The sequence below is a fragment of the Piliocolobus tephrosceles genome, chromosome 5, assembly GCF_002776525.5.
Source record: "Piliocolobus tephrosceles isolate RC106 chromosome 5, ASM277652v3, whole genome shotgun sequence".
Taxonomy (NCBI): domain Eukaryota; kingdom Metazoa; phylum Chordata; class Mammalia; order Primates; family Cercopithecidae; genus Piliocolobus; species Piliocolobus tephrosceles.
The window spans coordinates 138,698,486-138,717,439 of record NC_045438.1 but is presented as its reverse complement, the minus strand read 5'-3'; the positions used below and the strand labels follow the sequence as shown (position 1 = coordinate 138,717,439).

General features: G+C 45.2%; 1 protein-coding gene and 1 pseudogene across 2 annotated transcripts; one reads left to right on the top strand and one right to left on the bottom strand.

The window, feature by feature from the left end:
- Nucleotides 1-3,327: 3,327 nt before the first annotated feature.
- LOC111527831 lies at nucleotides 3,328-4,343 on the top strand (annotated as a pseudogene). The gene has a single exon (XR_003307077.1). The product of XR_003307077.1 is annotated as a nucleoside diphosphate kinase A pseudogene (transcript).
- A 2,038-nt stretch (nucleotides 4,344-6,381) lies between these two features.
- Nucleotides 6,382-8,526, bottom strand: LOC111527873. The gene is made up of 3 exons (XM_031935705.1): nucleotides 8,303-8,526; nucleotides 7,160-7,301; nucleotides 6,382-6,715 (listed from the first exon to the last, which is right to left on the bottom strand). The coding sequence occupies exons 1-3, from the start codon at nucleotides 8,524-8,526 to the stop codon at nucleotides 6,461-6,463; spliced, it is 621 nt and encodes a 206-aa protein (XP_031791565.1). The 3' UTR covers nucleotides 6,382-6,460.
- Between the last annotated feature and the right edge of the window lie 10,428 nt (nucleotides 8,527-18,954).

Genomic DNA, 18,954 nt, shown 5'->3' with positions numbered 1-18,954 from the left:
TTTGCTACAATTCATCAGTGAAGCCTTCTGGACCTGGAGTTTCCCATATGAGAAGGATTTTGATTACAAATTCAATTTCTACAATCAATATATGACTGGCCACATTTTCTATCTCTTCTCAGGTCAGTTTTCATAAGTTTTCTCTCTCAAGGAAATTGTTCATTTGCTTGTCAAACTTACTGACATGAGATTATCAATATTTCTTTTTGAGATCTAGAGAATGTGCACTGTTCATTTTTTCTTGACATTGTTAATGTGCATCTTTTTGTCTTGATCAGTCTAGCTAGAAATTTATACGGTGTACTGATTTTTCCCCATAGAACCAATATTTGACTGCACTAAAAGTCTATCTTTCTGCTTCATTTTTTCTATTTAATTATTATTTTCTTCCTTCTGCATGCTTTGGTTTAATTTGTTCTTCTGTGTTTCTTATAGCAGAAACTAATTTACTAATTTAAGACCTACCTTCTTTCTTAATATAGTCATTTAAGGATATCGATTTTTTTCTCTAGTACTACTTCAGCTGCATCTCATACATTTGGTATGTTGTGCTTCATTATCCTTCAGAATACAGAAGACTTTCTAATTTCTCTAGTGATTTCCTCTTTGAATAAATTGTCATATAGAATTTTGATGTTAACTTCCAACACTTGGTATTTTCATGATCATCTGTCTTAGTCAATCTGGGTAGTTATAACAGAATACCATAGTCTATGTGACTTGCAAACAACAGAAATCTATTTCTCACAGTTCTGGAGGCTGGGAAGTCAAAGATCAAGGCCTGGGAAGAGTCAGTGTATGGTAAGGGCTGCTTCCTGATTCATGGATGTTTTCTTTTCTTGGTGTCCTCACATGGTGGAAGGGGCAAGGAGCTCTCTGGGGTCCCTTTTACAAGGGCATTCATTTCATTAATAAGGGTTTTTGCCTTCGTTGCATGATCACTTCCTAATGGCTCCACCTCCAAACACCATCACATTAGAGATTAGGTTTCAATTCTGAGTTTAAGGATGACAAAAGCATTCAGTCCCACAGGATCATCTTGTTGTTACAGATTTCTAATGTATTTCCATTATGGCCAGAAAATATATTCTGTATGATTTCAATGCTTTCAAATTTATTGTTTTATGGCCTGAAATACTGTTTCTCCTGGTAAATATATCATTCATACTTGAGATAATATGTATTTTTCATTGATGCGCATATGTATACAAATAAAGTCGGGGTGCTTGTTAATGTTTTTCAATTTTCTATGTCTTTGCTAAATTTTTCTTATATTTATAGCTCAAAGAAAGCTTTAAAATCTATAATCATGTTTGTAGGATTCTCCACTTCTCTAATTTTGTCAATTTTTCTTCATGAACTCTGAAGACTTGCTATTGGACCCATTTCTGGTTGCATGTCTTTCTGTTGAATTTACCCTTTCGTTTATGAAGTGCCTCTTTTTCTCTCTGGTAATATATATTATTTGAAAGTCTTTTACCGGTAGTAAAATAACCATTTCAATCCCCCATGCTTACTGTTTGTATGGCACTGCTTTTTCCATCAATTTTTATTTATCTGCGCCTTCATATTGAAATTGCATGTTTAACATGCAGATGTGTGTTCATTGCAGCAGTAGTCACAATAGTAAAGGCATGGAATCAACCTAAATGCCCACCAATGGTAGACTGGCTAAAGAAAATCTGGCACATATGTACCATGGAACGCTATGCAGCCACAAAAAAAAATGAGATCATGTACTTTACAGGAACATGGATGGAGCTAGAGGGCATTATCCTTTGCTAACTAATAAAGGAACAGAAAACCAATTGCCACATGTTCTCACTTATGAGTGGGAGCTAAATGATGAGAACATAATGGACACATAGAGGAGAACAACACACACTGAGGCCTACTTGAAGGTAGAGGGTGGAAGGAGGGAGAGGATCAAGAAAAATAATGAATGGGTGCTAGGCTTAATACCTGGGTGGGTACTAACGGGTACAGAAACTACATGACAAACTCCCATGATACAAATTTACCTATGTAAAACACCTGCACATGTACCCTGAACTAAAAATAAACGTTAAATTAAAAAAGAAAGTAAGTTCATGTCTTGAAAAGAGCATATGATTGGGTTATTTTTTTCTTTAATTCAGTCACAGAATCTCTGCCCTTAATTGGAGTGTTGATTTATACAGGTTTTTGTCATTATTGATATGATAGGTTTTAGGTCCACCCTGTTATTTTCTCAGTTTTCATTTCTGTTTCTCTTGTCCTGACCAATGATTTCTCATCAGAAACCAGAGAAACAAAGTAGAATAACATCTTTAAAGTGCTGGAAGGAAAAAAAGGTCAACTAAGAATTGTATATCCAGTACAGATGTCCTTCAAGATAAAGGCAAAATAGGGAGATATTTCAGGTAAAAGAAAATTAAGAGAATCTGTCCCCGGCAGATCTGTACAATAAAAATTGGTAAAGAAAATTTTTCAGGCTAAAAACAAATGATACCAAGTGGAAAATGAAATTATCAGAAAAGATTAAGATGTCAGAAATGGTAGATATTAAGTGCAAAAGGCTATCTTGCTCCCCCTCCCCCGATTTAATCTTACTTTATATATATAGAACTGTTTAAAGGTAAAATAAGAAGCCTTTCTTATGGGGCTTATAACCTATGTAAATATATTACATATATTTTTAGTATAAAAGATGGATGTCATATAGAAGATAAATGGTTGCAAGATTTCTATATTTATGTGAACTAGTACATTATTAACTGAAAGTGGGCTGTGAAATGTTAAGAATGAGTTAAGTTCTGAAGGAAATCAAGACACAAAAAAATACTCAATAGATCAACAAATTCAGGAGATGGTTTCCTGAAAAAATTAATAGGATAGATAGGCTGCTAGCTAGACTAGTAAGGAAGAGAGGCGATCACAATAAGCACAATTAGAAATGACAAAAGAGATGTTACCACTGACTCTGCAGAAATAAAAATAACCGTCAGAAGCTACTACGAACACCCGTATGCACACAAACTAGAAAACCTAGGAGATAAATTCCTGGAAACATACACCCTCCCAAGACTGAACCAGGAAGAAATTGATTCCTTGCAAGGACCAATAATGAGCTCCAAAACTGAATCTGTAATACATAGCCTTACCAACCAAAAACAGTCCCGAACCTGATGGATTCACAGCTGAATTCTACCAGATGGATGAAGAAGAGCTGGTACCATTCCTACTGAAACTATTCCAAAAAATACAAGAGGAGGAGCTCCCCAACTCATTCTATGAGGCCAGCATCATCCTGATACCAAAACCTGGCAGAAACAAAACAAAAAAAGAAAACCTCAGGTCAGTATGTTTGATGAACATTGATGCAATAATCCTCAACAAAGTACTTGCAAACCAAATCCAGCAGCCCATCAAAAAGCTAATCCACCATGATCAAAGCAGGCTTCATATCCAGGATGCAAGATTGGCTCAACACATGCAAATCAATTAAGTGTGATTCATCACATACATAGAACTAAAGATAAAAACCACATGATTATCTTAATAGATCCAGAAAAGCCTTCTGATAAAATTCAACATTCCTTTATGTTAAAAACACTCAATAGCAAGTGCTGTGAACCACGTGGGTCCCTGGAGCGTTTCGGGTCCTGGCGGCTGCAGCGGGAGTTCAAACCTAAGCAGCTGGAAGGGACCATGGCCAACTGTGAGTGTACCTTCATTGCGATCAAACCAGATGGGGTCCAGCAGGGTCTTGTCGGAGAGATTATCAAGCGTTTTGAGCAGAAAAGATTCCGCCTTGTTGGTGTGAAATTCATGCAAGCTTCTGAAGACGTTCTCAAGGAACACTACATTGACCTGAAGGACCGTCCATTCTTTGTTGGCCTGGTGAAATACATGCACTCAGGGCCGGTAGTTGCCATGGTGTGGGAAGGGCTGAATGTGGTGAAGACAGGCCGAGTCATGCTCAGGGAGACCAACCCTGAGGACTCCAAGCCTGGGACCATCCGTGGAGACTTCTGCATACAAATTGGCAGGAACATTATACATGGCAGTGATTCCGTGGAGAGTGCAGAGAAGGAGATCGGCTTGTGGTTTCACCCTGAGGAACTGGTAGATTATGCGAGCTGTGTTCAGAACTGGATCTATGAATGACAGGAGGGCAGGCCACAATGCTTTTCACATCCATTTCCCCTCCTTCCCATGGGTAGAGGACCAGGCTGCAGGAAATCTAGTTATTTAAAGGAACTCTGTCACACTTTGGAAGGAAGCTCTTGGAGCTGTGAGTGCTCCCTGTACAGTGTTACCATCCCCTACCATCTGATTAAAATGCTTCCTCCTAATGTTTAAAAACAAAAACAAAAACAATAAACTAGGTATTGAAGGAACATACCTCAAAATAACAAGACCCATCTGACAAACCAACAGCCAACATCATACTAAATGGGGGAAGCATTCCCCTTAAAACCCAGCATAAGACAAAGCTGCCTTCTCTCACCACTCCTATTGAACACAGTATTGGAAGTCCTGGCCAGAGCAATAAGGCAAGAGAAAGAAATAAAGGGCATCTAAATAGGAAAAGGGGATGTCAGACTAACTTTGTAGTTGAATACCAGCAAATACTCCCTCAAGGCCCACGGGCTCTTGTATTAACTCATGGTGAATGCTGCCTACTAGTCTTTAATCGATTAAAACGTATGTGTTTCACTTGTGTATTAGTCTGTTTTCACACTGCTGGTAAAGACATACTTGAGACCAGGCAATTTACAAAAGAAAGAGGTTTAACGGAGTTAACAGTTCCACATGGCTGGGGAGGCCTCACGATCATGGTGGAAGGCAAGGAGGAGCAAGTCACATCTTGCATGGATGGCAGCAGGCAAGGAGAGAGAGCTCGTGCAGGAAAACTCCATTTTTTAAAAACCATCAGATCTCAGCTGGGCGCGGTGGCTCACGTCTGTAATTCCAGCACTTTGGGAGGCTGAGGCAGGGGGATCACCAGGTCAAGAGAACGAGACCATCTTGGCCAACATGGTGAAACCCCGTCTGTACTAAAAATACAAAAATTCGCTGGGCGTGGTGGTGCATGCCTATAGTCCCAGCTACTTGGGAGGCTGAGGCAGGAGAATTGCTTGAACCCAGGAGGCGGAGGTTGCAGTAAGCCACGGCACTCCAGCCTGGCGACAGAGCGAGAGTCCCTCTCAGAAAAAAGAAAAGAAAACAAACAAACAAACAGAAAAACCCCATCAGATTTCATGAGACTCATTCACTATCAGTTTGGTCCTCCCCGTCGCACACCCAGGTCAGTGTGATCTCCACAGGGTAGAAGCCCAGGGCCCAGCACCTCAGGGTGGCCTCATGGTCAGATGGGGCGGTTGATCATGTGTGTCTTTGGGGGGTCTGAGGGGAAGAGTCAGAAAATTCAGGTACTTTGCACTCCTCATGGGACACTCCAGCAGCACCCATGTGACCATCCTGAGAATGGACAGGACACCTGGGTCGGGGAGAGAGCGCAAAACCCAGACACCAGCCTGGGATTTATTACAGGAATATTTATCACAGGAATCTGTAAAGGTCTAGAATCTGGATAATGCAGCCCAGGTTGAGAGGCTCCAGGTCTCTGAGGACTTAAGCTTCTGACCCAGATAGAAGCCAGGAGACGCAGAAAGGCTGAAATCAGACCTCCAAAGACACTGCGTGTGAGGCAGAGAACAAGGTCTGAGAGAAAATCGCCCTGTGGTACCCAAAGCTGCTGCAGGGGACAAAGAGAGTCACTGATCAGTATTCTAGGGATTGTCTTCCCCTCCATTCCCTCAGAGACTTCATCACTTAATTGTCCCTCAGAGTCACGTCTCAGGATATGAAACCCAGAGGGAGAGCGATATTCTACCATTGATCCCATTTTCCTTCCCTCCTCGTGGGAGGCCAGCCAGGAGATCTACAGATCAGGGAGATGCCCCACCGCCCCTGGCACCCGCACGCTATAGGGTCTCCTTCCCGTACTCCAGGTGTCTGTGTAGGAACTACACACACAGGCTCTCCAGGTAGGCCCTGAATTGCTCTGCCTCTTCGACCTACTCCTACTTGGGCCCGGTGATCTGAGCCGCCGTAGTCCAGGAGCACAGGTGCTCGTTCAGGGCGGGGTAATCCTTGTAGTCTTAGGCATGCTGCTCATACCTGCGGAGGAACTGGCCCTTGGAACCCACTACTCAGCCAAACATCTCCTGGAAGGTGTGAGACCCTGGCCCCTCCCCCACGCTCAGCCCCGCCCCCACCCAACCCACCCGCGGGGATTTTCGCTTAAACTGAAAATGAAACCCGGTAAACGTGCCTGGGGCTCTCCCAAGTCAAGGCTCCGGACAGGTCCCACAAGCCTCAGGTTGGATCTCGGACCCGGAGACTCAGGGCGACCCGGGCTGTCCGGAAGGGACAGGGAGGAGTCGTGACCTGCGTCCCGGACTGGGGTTACTCACTGGCTCCGCTCTCGTAGTAGCGGAGCAGCGTCTGCAAGTTCCCTTGGAAAGTCTCTGCGTGGGGTCTTGGCGCTTCGTATCTCCCGGTCCCAATACTCTGGCCCCTCCTGCTCCACCCACGGCGCTCGTGGCTCCATCCTCGGACTCGCGGCGTCGCTGTCGAACCGCACGAACTGCATGTAGTCTACGTAGCCCACGGCGATGAAGCACGGCTCCCCGCGGCCAGGCCGGGACACGGTGGTGCTGAAATACTGAGAGGTGACAATGTGTTAGCAGTCCTCACTCCCAGCGCCTCCTCAGCATCGGCGTCCACTCTGGTGGCGCTTGAGGAGCCCTTCAGCCCGCCACGGCACCGTGGGAGCCCCTCTCGTCTGGCTGAGGCCAGAGCCGACTCCCTCTGCTTGCGGGGAGGTGTGGAGGGAGAGACGCGGGCGCGAGCCGGGACTGCGCGCAGCGCTTGCAGGCCAGTGCAAGTTCCGGCAGGCTCAGGCGCGGGGTCGGTCGGGCCCAGCACACTGAGCGGCCGGCGCCGCAGGCCCAGGGTAGTGAAGGGCTTAGCACCCGGGCCAGCAGCTGTGGAGGTTGCGCCCTGTCTCCCAGCAGTGCCGGCCTGCCGGTGCTGCACTCAAATTCTCGCCAGGTTTAGCTGCCTCCCCGCGGGGCAGAGGTGGGCTCCCGCGCGGCCTGAGCCTCACCGACGGGCGCTGCCCCCTGCTCAGTGGCGCCCGGTCCCATGGACAGCCCAAGAGCTGAGAAGTGCAGGCGCGGCTCTGGACTGGCGTACAGCTACGCCTGCAGCTGCAGTGCAGGATGCACCAGGTGAAGCCAGTTGGGCTCCTGAGCCAGATGGGGACTTGAAGAACTTTTATATCTAGCCGGAGGATTGTATGTGCACCAATCAGCACTCTGTTTCTAGCTTAGGGTTTGTAAATACACCAATCAGCATTCTGTGTCTAGCTCAGGGTTTGTGAATACACCAATTAGTACTCTGTATCTAGCTAACCTAGTGGAGGCTTGGAGGACTAGCACTCTGTGACTCTCTCTATCGCAAGGATTGTAAATGCACCAATCAGCACTCTGTCAAAATGGACCAATCAGCTCTCTGTAAAAGGACCAATCAGCTCTCTGTAAAATAGACCAATCAGCAGGATGTGGGTGGGGTCAGATAAGGGAATAAAAGCAGGCTGCCTGGGCTGATCATTTGCAATTTCTTTGGGTCCGATTACAGAGTGGGGAAACTTTGGTGTTTTGCTCTGTTAGTGTCTTGCTGCTTTTATAAGTTGTAACGTGAAGGTTTACAGGTTTAGTGCTGGAAGGGCATGAGACCGCGAACCCATCTGGGACGAATGAACAACTCCAGACGCGCTGCCTGTATAGAGCTGTAGCATTTACTATGGAGGTCTGCAGCTTCACTCTCTTTTTGAGATGGAGTCTTACTGTGTCTCCCAGGCTGGAGTGCAGTGGTGTGATGTCAGCTCAATACAAGCTCTGCCTCATTTTAGAGTATAGTGGGACTACCGGCGCCCGCCACCACGCCCGGCTAATTTTTTTGTATTTTTAGTAGAGACGGGTTTTTCACTGTGTTAGCCAGGATGTGCAGCTTCACTCTTGACAGCATAGACCGCGAACCAATCAGAATGGAAAAAGTTCCAGATCCATCTGAACTTCTGAATGAAACAAATTCCAGATACACAAATCTTTAGGAACTGTTAACACCGCGAGGGTGTACGGATTCGTTGGTGACATCAGTGAGACCATAGAACACCAATTCCAAACACAATATCTCGAGGAGTGGGAGCTTGGGAACGAGGAGGGACTGAGACCCCCCCACCGCCGACCCTCCTGGCGCGGCGGGCTGGGCGGGTCTCTCGCTCCCAGCCACAAAGGCGGTTTCCTTCCCGACTCCGCACTCACCCACGCAGGTCTTGGTCTCCGTCAGGGCCAGAGTCCCTGGGAGCAAGAGCAGCAGCAGGAAGAGGGTTCGGGGCTTCATGATCCCGTCCTCGGGATCTGCAGAAAGTCTCAGTCCCATAGGTTGCAACGGGGAGAAGAAACTGGGCATAGGGAATCTGCAAGGCCGGACCTCCCGGATCCAGACACCGTTCTCAGGCAGGACCTGAGACCCTGAGAGCGGTGGTCCTGCTCTCAGGACCTTGGATTTTGCCCTGACCGTTCTCCTGCCCCGAGCGGTCTTTGTCACACTGTCTCCCTGTAGTCCTGGCCGAGGAGCTATGTCATTGGTTCTCAAAAGCTTTGGTTTTATGATCCCTATATGCTCTTAGGAATTAGTGAAGATGCCAAAGGTAATTTTGTTTTTATCTTGTTAATATTTACCATATTAGAATTTAAAACTTTAGTTAATTGATCTAGAGTGTTAATAACCCATTACATGTTAGAAATATTTTCATGAGAAATCACCAAAAAATACAGCGAGAAGAGTATTTTTTTACATTTTACATGCTTACAAGTTCTCTTCCGGTTTCTCGTTAGACCAGTGGATTTTCACAGCTGTTTCTGCGTGAATCTGTTACATTGATTGAAGTTTATGAAAAAAATCCAGCCTCACACAAACTTGTAGTAGGAATTTTTGTTTTTTTATAACATCAGCAAAAGAATGCCCAAGATAAGGTGAAAGAGATCCAGGAAGCCAGAACTGCCCCAGGTGTGTGAGCATCAGTCCACAGGTAGCAGGACTGAGGCCTGTGGGCCAGATGTCTTCACAACAGTGAGGTTGATGGAATCCCAGATATGCTTGAATATAGTCAGGGAGACTGTTTTAGTCTGTGTTATGGTTTGGATCTGTGTCCCTGCCCAAATCTCATGTCAAATTGTATCGTTGTTGGAGGTGGGGCCTGATGGGAGGTGATTTGGGGGCCGTTTCTCGTGGTTTAGCACCATCCCCTTGGTGCTCTTCTCTGATTTTCTCACAAGATTTGGTTGTTTTAAAGTGTGTAGCACCTCCCCTGCCCCCTTGCTCCTTGCTTTGCCTTGTCTTGCCTTCTCACGACTAAGTTTCCTGAGGCCTTGAGGCCTCTCCAGTAAGCCTAGCAAGTGCCAGAATCATGATTCCCATAGAATCTGAACAACTGTGAGCCAATTAAACTTCTTTTTTTAATAAATTACCCAGACTCATGTATTTCTTTGTAGCAATGCAAGAACGAACTAATATAGTCTGTTTATGCTGCTATAACAAAATGCCACAGACTGAGTCAGTTAAGAACAGAAATTTATTTTCTCACAGTTCTGGAGACTGGGAAGTCCAGGATCAAGGCACCAGTGTCTGTTGAAGCCCTCTTGCTGTGTCTTCACATGGCAGAAGATGGAAGGGCAAGAGAGGACAAGAGAAGCCAAAAGAGGTGAGCCTGCTCCTGCAATAATGGTATTAATTTCATTCATGAGGGCAAAACCCTGGTGACACAAATACCTTCCATTAGATCCCACCTCCCAACACCGCCGCATTGGAGACTGATATAGTTTGGGTGTTGTCCCCTCTAAATCCATGTTGAATTTTAATCCCCAATGTTGAAGGTGGGTCATGGTAGGAGGTGTTTGGGTCATGGAGTAGGATCCCTCATAGATTGGTGCTGTCCTTGTGATAGTGAATTCTCCTGAGATCTGGTTGTTTAGAAATATGTGGCACCTCCCTCCCTACTTCCTCCTGCTTTCACCAAGTGACATGCCTGCTTCTGCTTCTCCTTCCACAATAAGTGAAAGCTTCCTGAGGCCTCCCCAGAAGCCAAGCAGATACCAGTACCATGCTTGTACAGCCTGCAAAACCATGAACCAAGTAAACCACTGTTCTTTATACATTGCCCAGTGTCAGTTACTTCCTTACACCAATACGAGAATGGACTGATACAGGGATCCAATTTACAACACATAAGCTTTGCAGGACGCATTCAAACCATAGCAGAGGCTGCTGGGGAAAGTTTGGGGGAGAGATTATAATGAGTAAGGCAGAAACTAAGCACGTGAAGGAATAAGACATTTATTAACCTCAGGCAAATTAAGAAGTAAATTTGACAGAGGGAAAGTAATCACAGCTGCTAGCCTAGTTGTGAATACCATTTACACGGTCATAATAATGTAAACACTGAACACTGAGCTAACCAAAATAAGAAAATAACTACATTGGGAGGACAAGGGTATGTGGAACGGAGCTATCCACTATGGATGATAGATAAAAATAAACAGGCCGGGTGTGGTGGCTCACATCTGTAATCCCAGCACTTTGGGAGGCCAAGGCCGGCAGATCACGAGGTCAGGAGATCGAGACCAGCCTGGCTAAAAAGGTGTAAACGCGTCTCTACTAAAAATACAAAAATAATTAGCCGGGCATGGTGGCGGGTGCCTGTAGTCCCAGCTACTCAGGAGGCTGAGGCAAGAGAATGGCGTGAACCTGGGAGGTGGGGCTTGCAGTGAGCTGAGATTGCACCACTGCACTCCAGCCTGGGCAACAGAGCAAGACTCCATCTCAAAAATAAAATAAGCAACAGGCCGGGCATGGTGGCTCACACCTGTAATCCCAGCACGTTGGGAGGCCGATGTGGGTGGATCATGAGGTCAAGAGATCGAGACCATCCTGGGCAACATGGTGAAACCCCATCTCTACTAAAGAAAATACAAAAATTTGCTGGGCGTGGTGGTGCGCACCCATAGTCCTAGCTACTAGAGAGCCTTAGGCAGGAGAATTGCTTGAACCCGGGAGGTGGAGGTTGTAGTGAGCCAACATCAGCCACTGCACTCCAGCCTAGCGACAAGCGAGACTCCGTCTCAAAAAATATTGAAAACAAAAAACAAAGGCGCACTATAAGCACACTATTTAGAGGAACAGAAGTCACAATAAAAGAATTAAGCAAAAAAAAAAAAAAAAAAGTCAAGCAGGTTGCCTCTGGGGTTCAGGAAATGGCATGCATGAACACTGGAGATGTGTTTCTTCATAACAAACCTTGTAGATATTTAAAAAATTTTTAAATACTGTCTATATATCCATCTGATGTTTACAAAGACAGGAGAAGACTGACTCACTAATTTTTCTATAAAGAGTGTCAGGAAGATGGGGTAATAGAGGGAGATAGGGGATCAGGCAGTGGATTTTTATGGTAAGATTTTGTTTTATTTTAGTTTTGTTGTTTTAATGGGAAATATTACAGCATGTTTGTATGCAGGAATGAATGAATCAATAGAGTAGAAATTGATACAGAAGAGGGAGGGCCTGGCCATCCATCATCACTGGTGCTGGTGGGAAGGCTGAGGAGACAGGTGCAATGTGGGATGATAATGCAGTTCTCACCTGAGTTCTTTTTTCCTAAGTCCAAGAGAAATAAATTCATCACCTCAGGGTGGGAGTGCGGAAAGAGTGGAGGAGAAAGTAGGAAATACTCCTCTCAGGAGATGTGAGAGTAAAGTGATCCAGGAAATGGCATCTGGAGAGTGCAGGGCTTTGGGGGGTGGACACTGAGGTCTGTGCTCATCAACTCAGGGGGAGGGGCAGGGGGACAGAGAGTGGCAGGGAGAGAGAGATCTAGCACTCATGCAGCAGTCGGAGAATATAAACAGACTAGGAGGAAATGCAACCAAATATAGGTGTAAGGGTTAGGGGTTATTTTTAATTTGTCATTTATTCTTCCCAGAATTTTATAATGCTTCTACAGTGAATATACGTTATGTCATATATTATACACTTACATTATACTATATCAGAAAAAGAAAAACTATAAAGTTTTTAAAGGGAAGGCACATGGGTACAAAGTGAGGTGTTCAGAGAAAAGAGCTGGAAGTGCGGGGTCCCTGTGTCTCGGCTCTGGGCAATGAACTTGAGCCTTTTCTCCATTCCTCAGGCCACTGCTGTCTATGAGGCCAAGCAGTATCTTTCCTTTCCTTGTGGGGTGTGGTCATTTATTACCATCTTGTCAGCAATTTGATGCTTTTAAGAAGATGCTTTTTGAATTTTGTTATACATGGCATTTTTAGCTTTTTTGGTGAAAGGATGTATTCATATACTCTAACCACCTTTTCCAGAAATGGAAATTTTAAGGCAAAATAGTTCAGTGAGAACCATTTTGGTCCTAGAATAAAGGATCAATATCTGAGTCTTTTTTTTTTTTTTTTTTTTGAGGCGGAGTCTTGCTCTGTCGCCCGGACTGGAGTGCAGTGGCTGGATCTCAGCTCACTGCAAGTTCCGCCTCCCGGGTTTACCATTCTCCTACCTCAGCCAGCTGAGACTATAGGCACCCGCCACCTCGCCCAGCTAGTTTTTGTATTTTTAGTAGAGACGGGGTTTCACCGTGTTAGCCAGGATGGTCTCGATCTCCTGACCTCGTGATCCGCCCGTCTCGGCCTCCCAAAGTGCTGGGATTACAGGCTTGAGCCACCGCGCCCGGCCAATATCTGAGTCTTAACACATGCTCTGGACATGATCTGTCAAAGGTGGGACAAGTGTAAGGGATTTTTATGTAATTTATTTTTGAAAACATTAATGCACACACAAGAAAATTCAAAAGATATTCAAAAATATACAAAGTTAAGTTATTCCCCTTGCACCCCCACCACCTTTGCTTGTCCCTCAGGTCATCTACCCAGAAACCTTTGCAATTAGAAACTTCTCATTTCTTCTCCTAGAAAAATATACCTATGCATTACTGTGTGTTACTATATCAGTAAAGGACACAGACTAGGAGAAAATATTTTCAAACCACATATTGATAAAAGACTTGTATTTGGAATATAGAAAGAATCCTCAAAACTGAACAATAAGAGAACATTTACCCAATTTAAAAATGGGCAAACGTCCGAACAGATGCCTCTCCAAAGATCTACAGATGGCAAGTGAGGAGATGCTCAATGTCATTTGTCATTAGGGAAATGCAAATGAAAACAACAATGATATACCATTTGACATCTACTAGAATAACTAAAACCCAAAAATCTAGTAGTACCAAGTGCTACGAGGATGCCAAATGACAGGAACCCTCACCCACTGCTGGCAGGAATGGAAATGACACAGCCACTCTAGAAGGTATGAGCATTTTCTTTTTCTTTTTTTTTTTCTTTTTTTTTTTTTTTTTTGAGACAGAGTCTGGCTCTGTCACCCAGACTGGAGTGCAGTGGCAGGATCTCGGCTTACTGCAAGTTCTGCCTCTCGGTTTCATGCCATTCTCCTGCCTCAGCCTCCCGAGTAGCTGGGACTGCAGGCACCTGCCACCATTCTTGGCTAATTTTTTTGTATTTTTAGTAGAGATGGGGTTTCACCGTGTTAGCCAGGATGGTCTCGATCTCCTGACCTCATGATCCACCCACCTCGGCCTCCCAAAGTGCTGGGATTACAGGCGTGAGCCACCACACCTGGCCAATATGAGCAGTTTCTTATAACGCTAAACATAAGGCCATACAACACCATGATCACACTCCTGACAATGAATTTGAAAACTTACTTTGCATAAAAACCTGCATGTGAATGTTTGTAGAAGAACACCCCTTATCCATGGACTGCACATAGCGACTTCCTTCCAAAGTCTCCATTATGGAAAAGGGAAAGCTAAAAAAGGAACTTGACAGGGGAGAAACTGGGAAACACTACCTTAGGCAGGTGATGAAGGTTGACATCATCAGTGATAAATCAAGTGGGTGGCGTGTACCCCTGATGTGCTGAGAGTGGCATTTTACCTCTGTGCTGTTCCTTCTCAACACCCATAACCCCAACCACATTCAAGTCAAAGGACATTCCACAATATGCCTGACCAATACTCCTCAAAAAATGTCAAGGTCATCAAAAACAAGGAAAATCTGAGAAATCCTCACAGCCAGAGGAGCCTTAAGAGACATAATGGGATTAAATGTAATGTGGTATCCTAGATGGGATCCTACTGCCCTCAGGATGAAATGGCCTTATCCCAGGAATTAACTCTGGATTCTCTAATCCTAGGATGGGGGAGGGGAGGGGAGGAGAGGCCCTGGAGCTTTGGCCGAGGAAGATGACAGAGGCTCCTGGAGAAGCCAAAATAGTGAGGAAATCATGACATGAAGGGAACAGAGGCCAGTGTGGTGGAGGGAGAGGAGTCAGATGGGAAGGGGTCAGTTTAGTGGACACCTGTGCAAGAGGGATGGGTTCTGTTTCCAGGGAGGCACACGGGCTTCCGGCTGGGGGATTTGGCAGAGGTCTCTGTTTTTTCAGCTGGATGGTAATTGCATGGGTGTTAGCTCTATAACTCATCGGTAGGCTACATTTAAGTTTTAGGAAGTTTTCTGTACTGACAGGAATACTGTAAGTCAGAAGCACACATGGAAGAAATGGGAAAAGAAGAGAAGATGAGAGAGAGGAGGTGATGAAAGGCATTCCCCCTTTTCCAGAGCCAGAACTCCCAAATGCTGGGTGTCACGGAGAATCAGGAGAGTAGAGGAGAGTGAGGCCTGTGCCACCACAAAGTGGCCAGCCTTGGTTCCTGATTCCAGTGTTTCCAGGCACTTCTCCATGCCACAACCTAATGATCCTTTCCAAGTCCAGCCTCAGCAACCTGCAGTCACAACTGTTGACTACGTACATCTTTTGAGACAGTAGGAACTGCTGCAGGGACCACAGGGCTGCTGGCAGTGATGGGGACACAGTTCCTGTAGGGTCAAGGGTAGGTGTGGCACAGGAGCTGAAGACTGTATTGGTTTACAGTGAGATCAATGATGAGGTCAAGCCCAGGCATCTTCTCAATATCCCAAGGGAGGTTTCTCTCCACCTCCCCAGACCTCAAGGACCCAGGTGTCCAACCACCATCACCCTGGACACCAAGGATGAACCCTTCTCCAGGGCGTCAGATCACCCACCCTCAGAGGGACCCTGGTGTCTTGCTCTTTTCTTCCCTTCTGGGACCTAAGCAGATAAAGGCCTGTTGTTCAGATTCCTCAGACCTTGCCCCTCTGCCACCTCAAATCTCTGAGATTAATGGTCCTGTGGTCCTGAACTCAAATCTAATTTTGGGCCCTGCCACCTGGCTACAGAGTTTAGGGGTTGTGGGCCAGGAGAGGCCCCAGGGACTCCACAAGCTGAGCCAGGGAGAAATGGGGAGCATCATCAAATTCTGGAGCTAAAACTGGGATGAGGAAGACTTTACCATCTTGGCATCCTGTGACCTGGCCAGGACTCCCCTTCCAGAGTCTAAGAGGCCATGATGGCAGCTGGTGGTCAGATTTTGTCTCTTCAACATGGGGCTGGTTGCCAAATCCAGAGTGCCAGGGGACACTGCAAGACTTGCTGAGTGTGGGGCTTGTGACCTGGGATAAGCTAGTATATTAGTCTGTTTCCATTACTATAAAGGAATACCCGAGGCTGGGTCATTTGTAAAGAAAAGAGGTTTATCTGACTCATATTTCTGCAGGCTGTACAAGAAGAATAACACCAGCGTCTGCTCAGTTTCTGGTGAGATCTCAGAAAGCTTAAACTTATGGCAGAAGGCAAAGGGGGAGCCGGCCTGTTAACACAGTGAGAGCAAGAGCAAGAGAAATGCCATGCTCTTTTGAACAACCAGCTCTTCCATGAGGCTTTGGAAGGCTTCAACTCAGTTGGTCCAATCGTACTTTTCATTTCTCCCTCACTTAATCTGACTTCCAGAAAGGTAGCTACCTTCATTCGATGTCTCCTTCCTATCATCTTTTTTTTTTTTTTTTTGAGAAGGAGTCTCACTCTGTCGCCCAGGCTGGAGTGCAGTGGCCGGATCTCAGCTCACTGCAAGCTCCGCCTCCCGGGTTCACGCCATTCTCCTGCCTCAGCCTCCCAAGTGGCTGGGATTACAGGCGCCCGCCACCTCGCCCGGCTAGTTTTTTTGTATTTTTTTAGTAGAGACGGGGTTTCACCGTGTTCGCCAGGATGGTCTCGATCTCCTGACCTCGTGATCCGCCCGTCTCGGCCTCCCAAAGTGCTGGGATTACAGGCTTGAGCCACCGCGCCCGGCCCCTATCATCTTATCTATCTTCCTATTGCTATCTTCCCCAGCGCTTACGCCCACCTGCCCACACATATACCAAGTTTATTATCACATTTATTTATCTAATTGTAACTAGAGTGTCCCCATCCCCTACCAAGTGGAATGTTTAGCTCCTTTCTGACAATCTAAATCATAATTAGCTGGGTGTGGTGGTGGGTGCCTGTAGTCCCAGCTACTCAGGAGACTGAGGCAGGAGAATCACTTGAACCCAGGAGGTGAAGGTTGCAGTGAGCTGAGATCGCACCACTGCACTCCAGCCTGGGTGACAGAGGGAGACTTCATCTCAAATAAATACATAAATATAAAATAAAATAAATCTTTACATTTCCTTCAAGGCCAACATCAAAAGCCTCTTCTTTGAAGCCTTCTCTGACTAAACACTAGCTGTTTCCAGAATTCTTGTGGCCTCCAATCTGACCAAAAGATTTAACATCAGATTATATATCGTAATTATAAATGTACAGATCTTAATATTCCATTATATGGTCTGTGCATATTATAGACCCCTGCCCACTGCACTTTGGGTCTTAAAATCTATTGGTTGGCTAATTCACTTATTAAAGAACTCAGTAAATGAGAATAACACCTTGTCTCTCTTGACTCCTGGTCCAAATCTCTTGCAAATAGGCCACACCATAGTCTGGAGCAAGAGGACTCAGGTACAGTTTGGTTGGTCTCTTTCCTTCAAAAGTTTGAGTGCTGGCTGCCAAGACTTCTTCTCCAACTCAGAGATCAGGGTCCCAAGCTGGACCACCTCCTCAGAACCCTTGATGACATGGCTCTTCCTCCTTTTGGTGAGTTCCTGCTCTAGCACTACCAGCTGCTCCAACAGCTACTGTTCCCTTTCTCTCAAAAACTGATGGCCCTGTTCAAACACTGATATAATATCTTGCCTGTGGTTCTGAAATGTCTACAGTAAATGCAGAAAGAGAAAAGTGACTTCTTTGAGAGGCTAGGAAACACCAGAACATGTGTGAGATCTTCTGAGGATGAGTTCAGAACAGAAATCTCTTTGATCACTCTCCCCCTCCCCATTCCTCAACACTCCCCCCACACACACCCCTTCCTCTCCCTAACCTATGCCCCACTGCTGCCAAACACACTACTGGAGACCTCTCTTACCAACAAGGCCTGAATCTCATCTTCTCCCACAGATTGAGAATTCTGAATCCTATCCTTGTTTCTCTTCAGAATCTTCAGGTGGTTTAGAATTTTGCCGTATGAAAATAAACATAGTCTCAGGCTGGGCGCGGTCGTTCACGCTTGTAATCCCAGTACTTTGGGAGGTCGAGACAGGTGGATCACCTGAGGTCAGGAGTTAAAGACCAGCCTGGCCAACGTGGTGAAACCCTGTCTCCACTAAAAAATACAAAAATTAGCCGGGCGTGGTGGTGAGCGCCTGTAATTCCAGCTATTTGGGAGGCTGAGGCAGGAGAATCACTTGAACCCAGGAGGCAGAGGTTGCAGTGAGTCGAGATTGCGCCACTGCACTCCAGCCTGGGCGACAAGAGCAAAACTCTGTCTCAAGAAAAAAAAAAAAAAAAAGAAAAAGAAAATAAACATGGATAGTCTCAAGATCAAGATGAAAATGGCCTCTATGAAAAAAGGGAGAGGCAAAGCGATTCCAGAGTGAAATCAGACTGCATTTGACCCTATGTAGTTTAATAATGGTCGTGTGGAACAATTTCCATTCTAGTAAATAGGAAGATACATTGAGTGATACATTGGCCTACAGCAATTTCTTAGAAGTAAGATAAAATAATATTGTACTATGATTACAACTAACAAGACTTATGGTATAGTTTCTAATTTATATTTACACTGTCCTTTTCTACCAAAAATCAGACAATTAAAATTAAAATTAATTAATAAAACAGAAATAGAAGATGGATGCAGTGGTATGTGCCTATAGTCCCAGCTGTTTGGGAAACTGAGGGTGAAGTATCTCTTGAGCCCAAGACTTCGAGGGCATACCTTGGCAACATAGTGAGACCCTGTCTCATAAAAAGAAAAAAAAAAAGGAACAAAAAATTAACACAAAAAGTCAAGGAAAGCATATATGCCAACTCCAAATAATAATAATAATAATAATAATAATAATAATAATAATAATAACTATTATTATTATTGTAGAGATGGGGTCTTGCTATAGCCCAGGCCATTCTCCTGTTCTCAAGCTATCCTCCCACCTTGGCTTCCCAGTGTTGGGATTACAGGCATGAGCCACCACACCTGGCAGCAACTCCAAATTATTAAGAGGATGACTAAGTTGGCAGGAAAAGAGAAAAGGGAAACAATGAACTGCCTGATGTTTCTTTTTTCTTTTCTGTTCTTTTCTTTTCTTTTCTTTTTTTTTTGAGACAGAGTCTCACACTGTTGCCCAGGCTAGAGTGCAATGGCACAATCTTGGCTCACTGCAACCTCCACCTCCTGGGTTCAAGAGATTCTCCCGCCTCAGCCTCCCAAGTAGCTAGGATTACAGGTGCATGCCACCATGCCTGACTAATTTTTGAATTTTT

Bases quoted from the DNA above. Each gene is read 5' to 3' on its own strand.
- LOC111527873 (XM_031935705.1), bottom strand. From the start codon at position 8,526: ATGCCCAGTTTCTTCTCCCCGTTGCAACCTATGGGACTGAGACTTTCT. The intron at 7,302-8,302 runs GTCGGCGGTGGG...CATCTGGCTCAG, and splicing joins CAGCCCGCCGCGCCAGGAGG to GAGCCCAACTGGCTTCACCT. The intron at 6,716-7,159 runs GTGAGGCTCAGG...GTCACCTCTCAG, and splicing joins GCAGGGGGCAGCGCCCGTCG to TATTTCAGCACCACCGTGTC.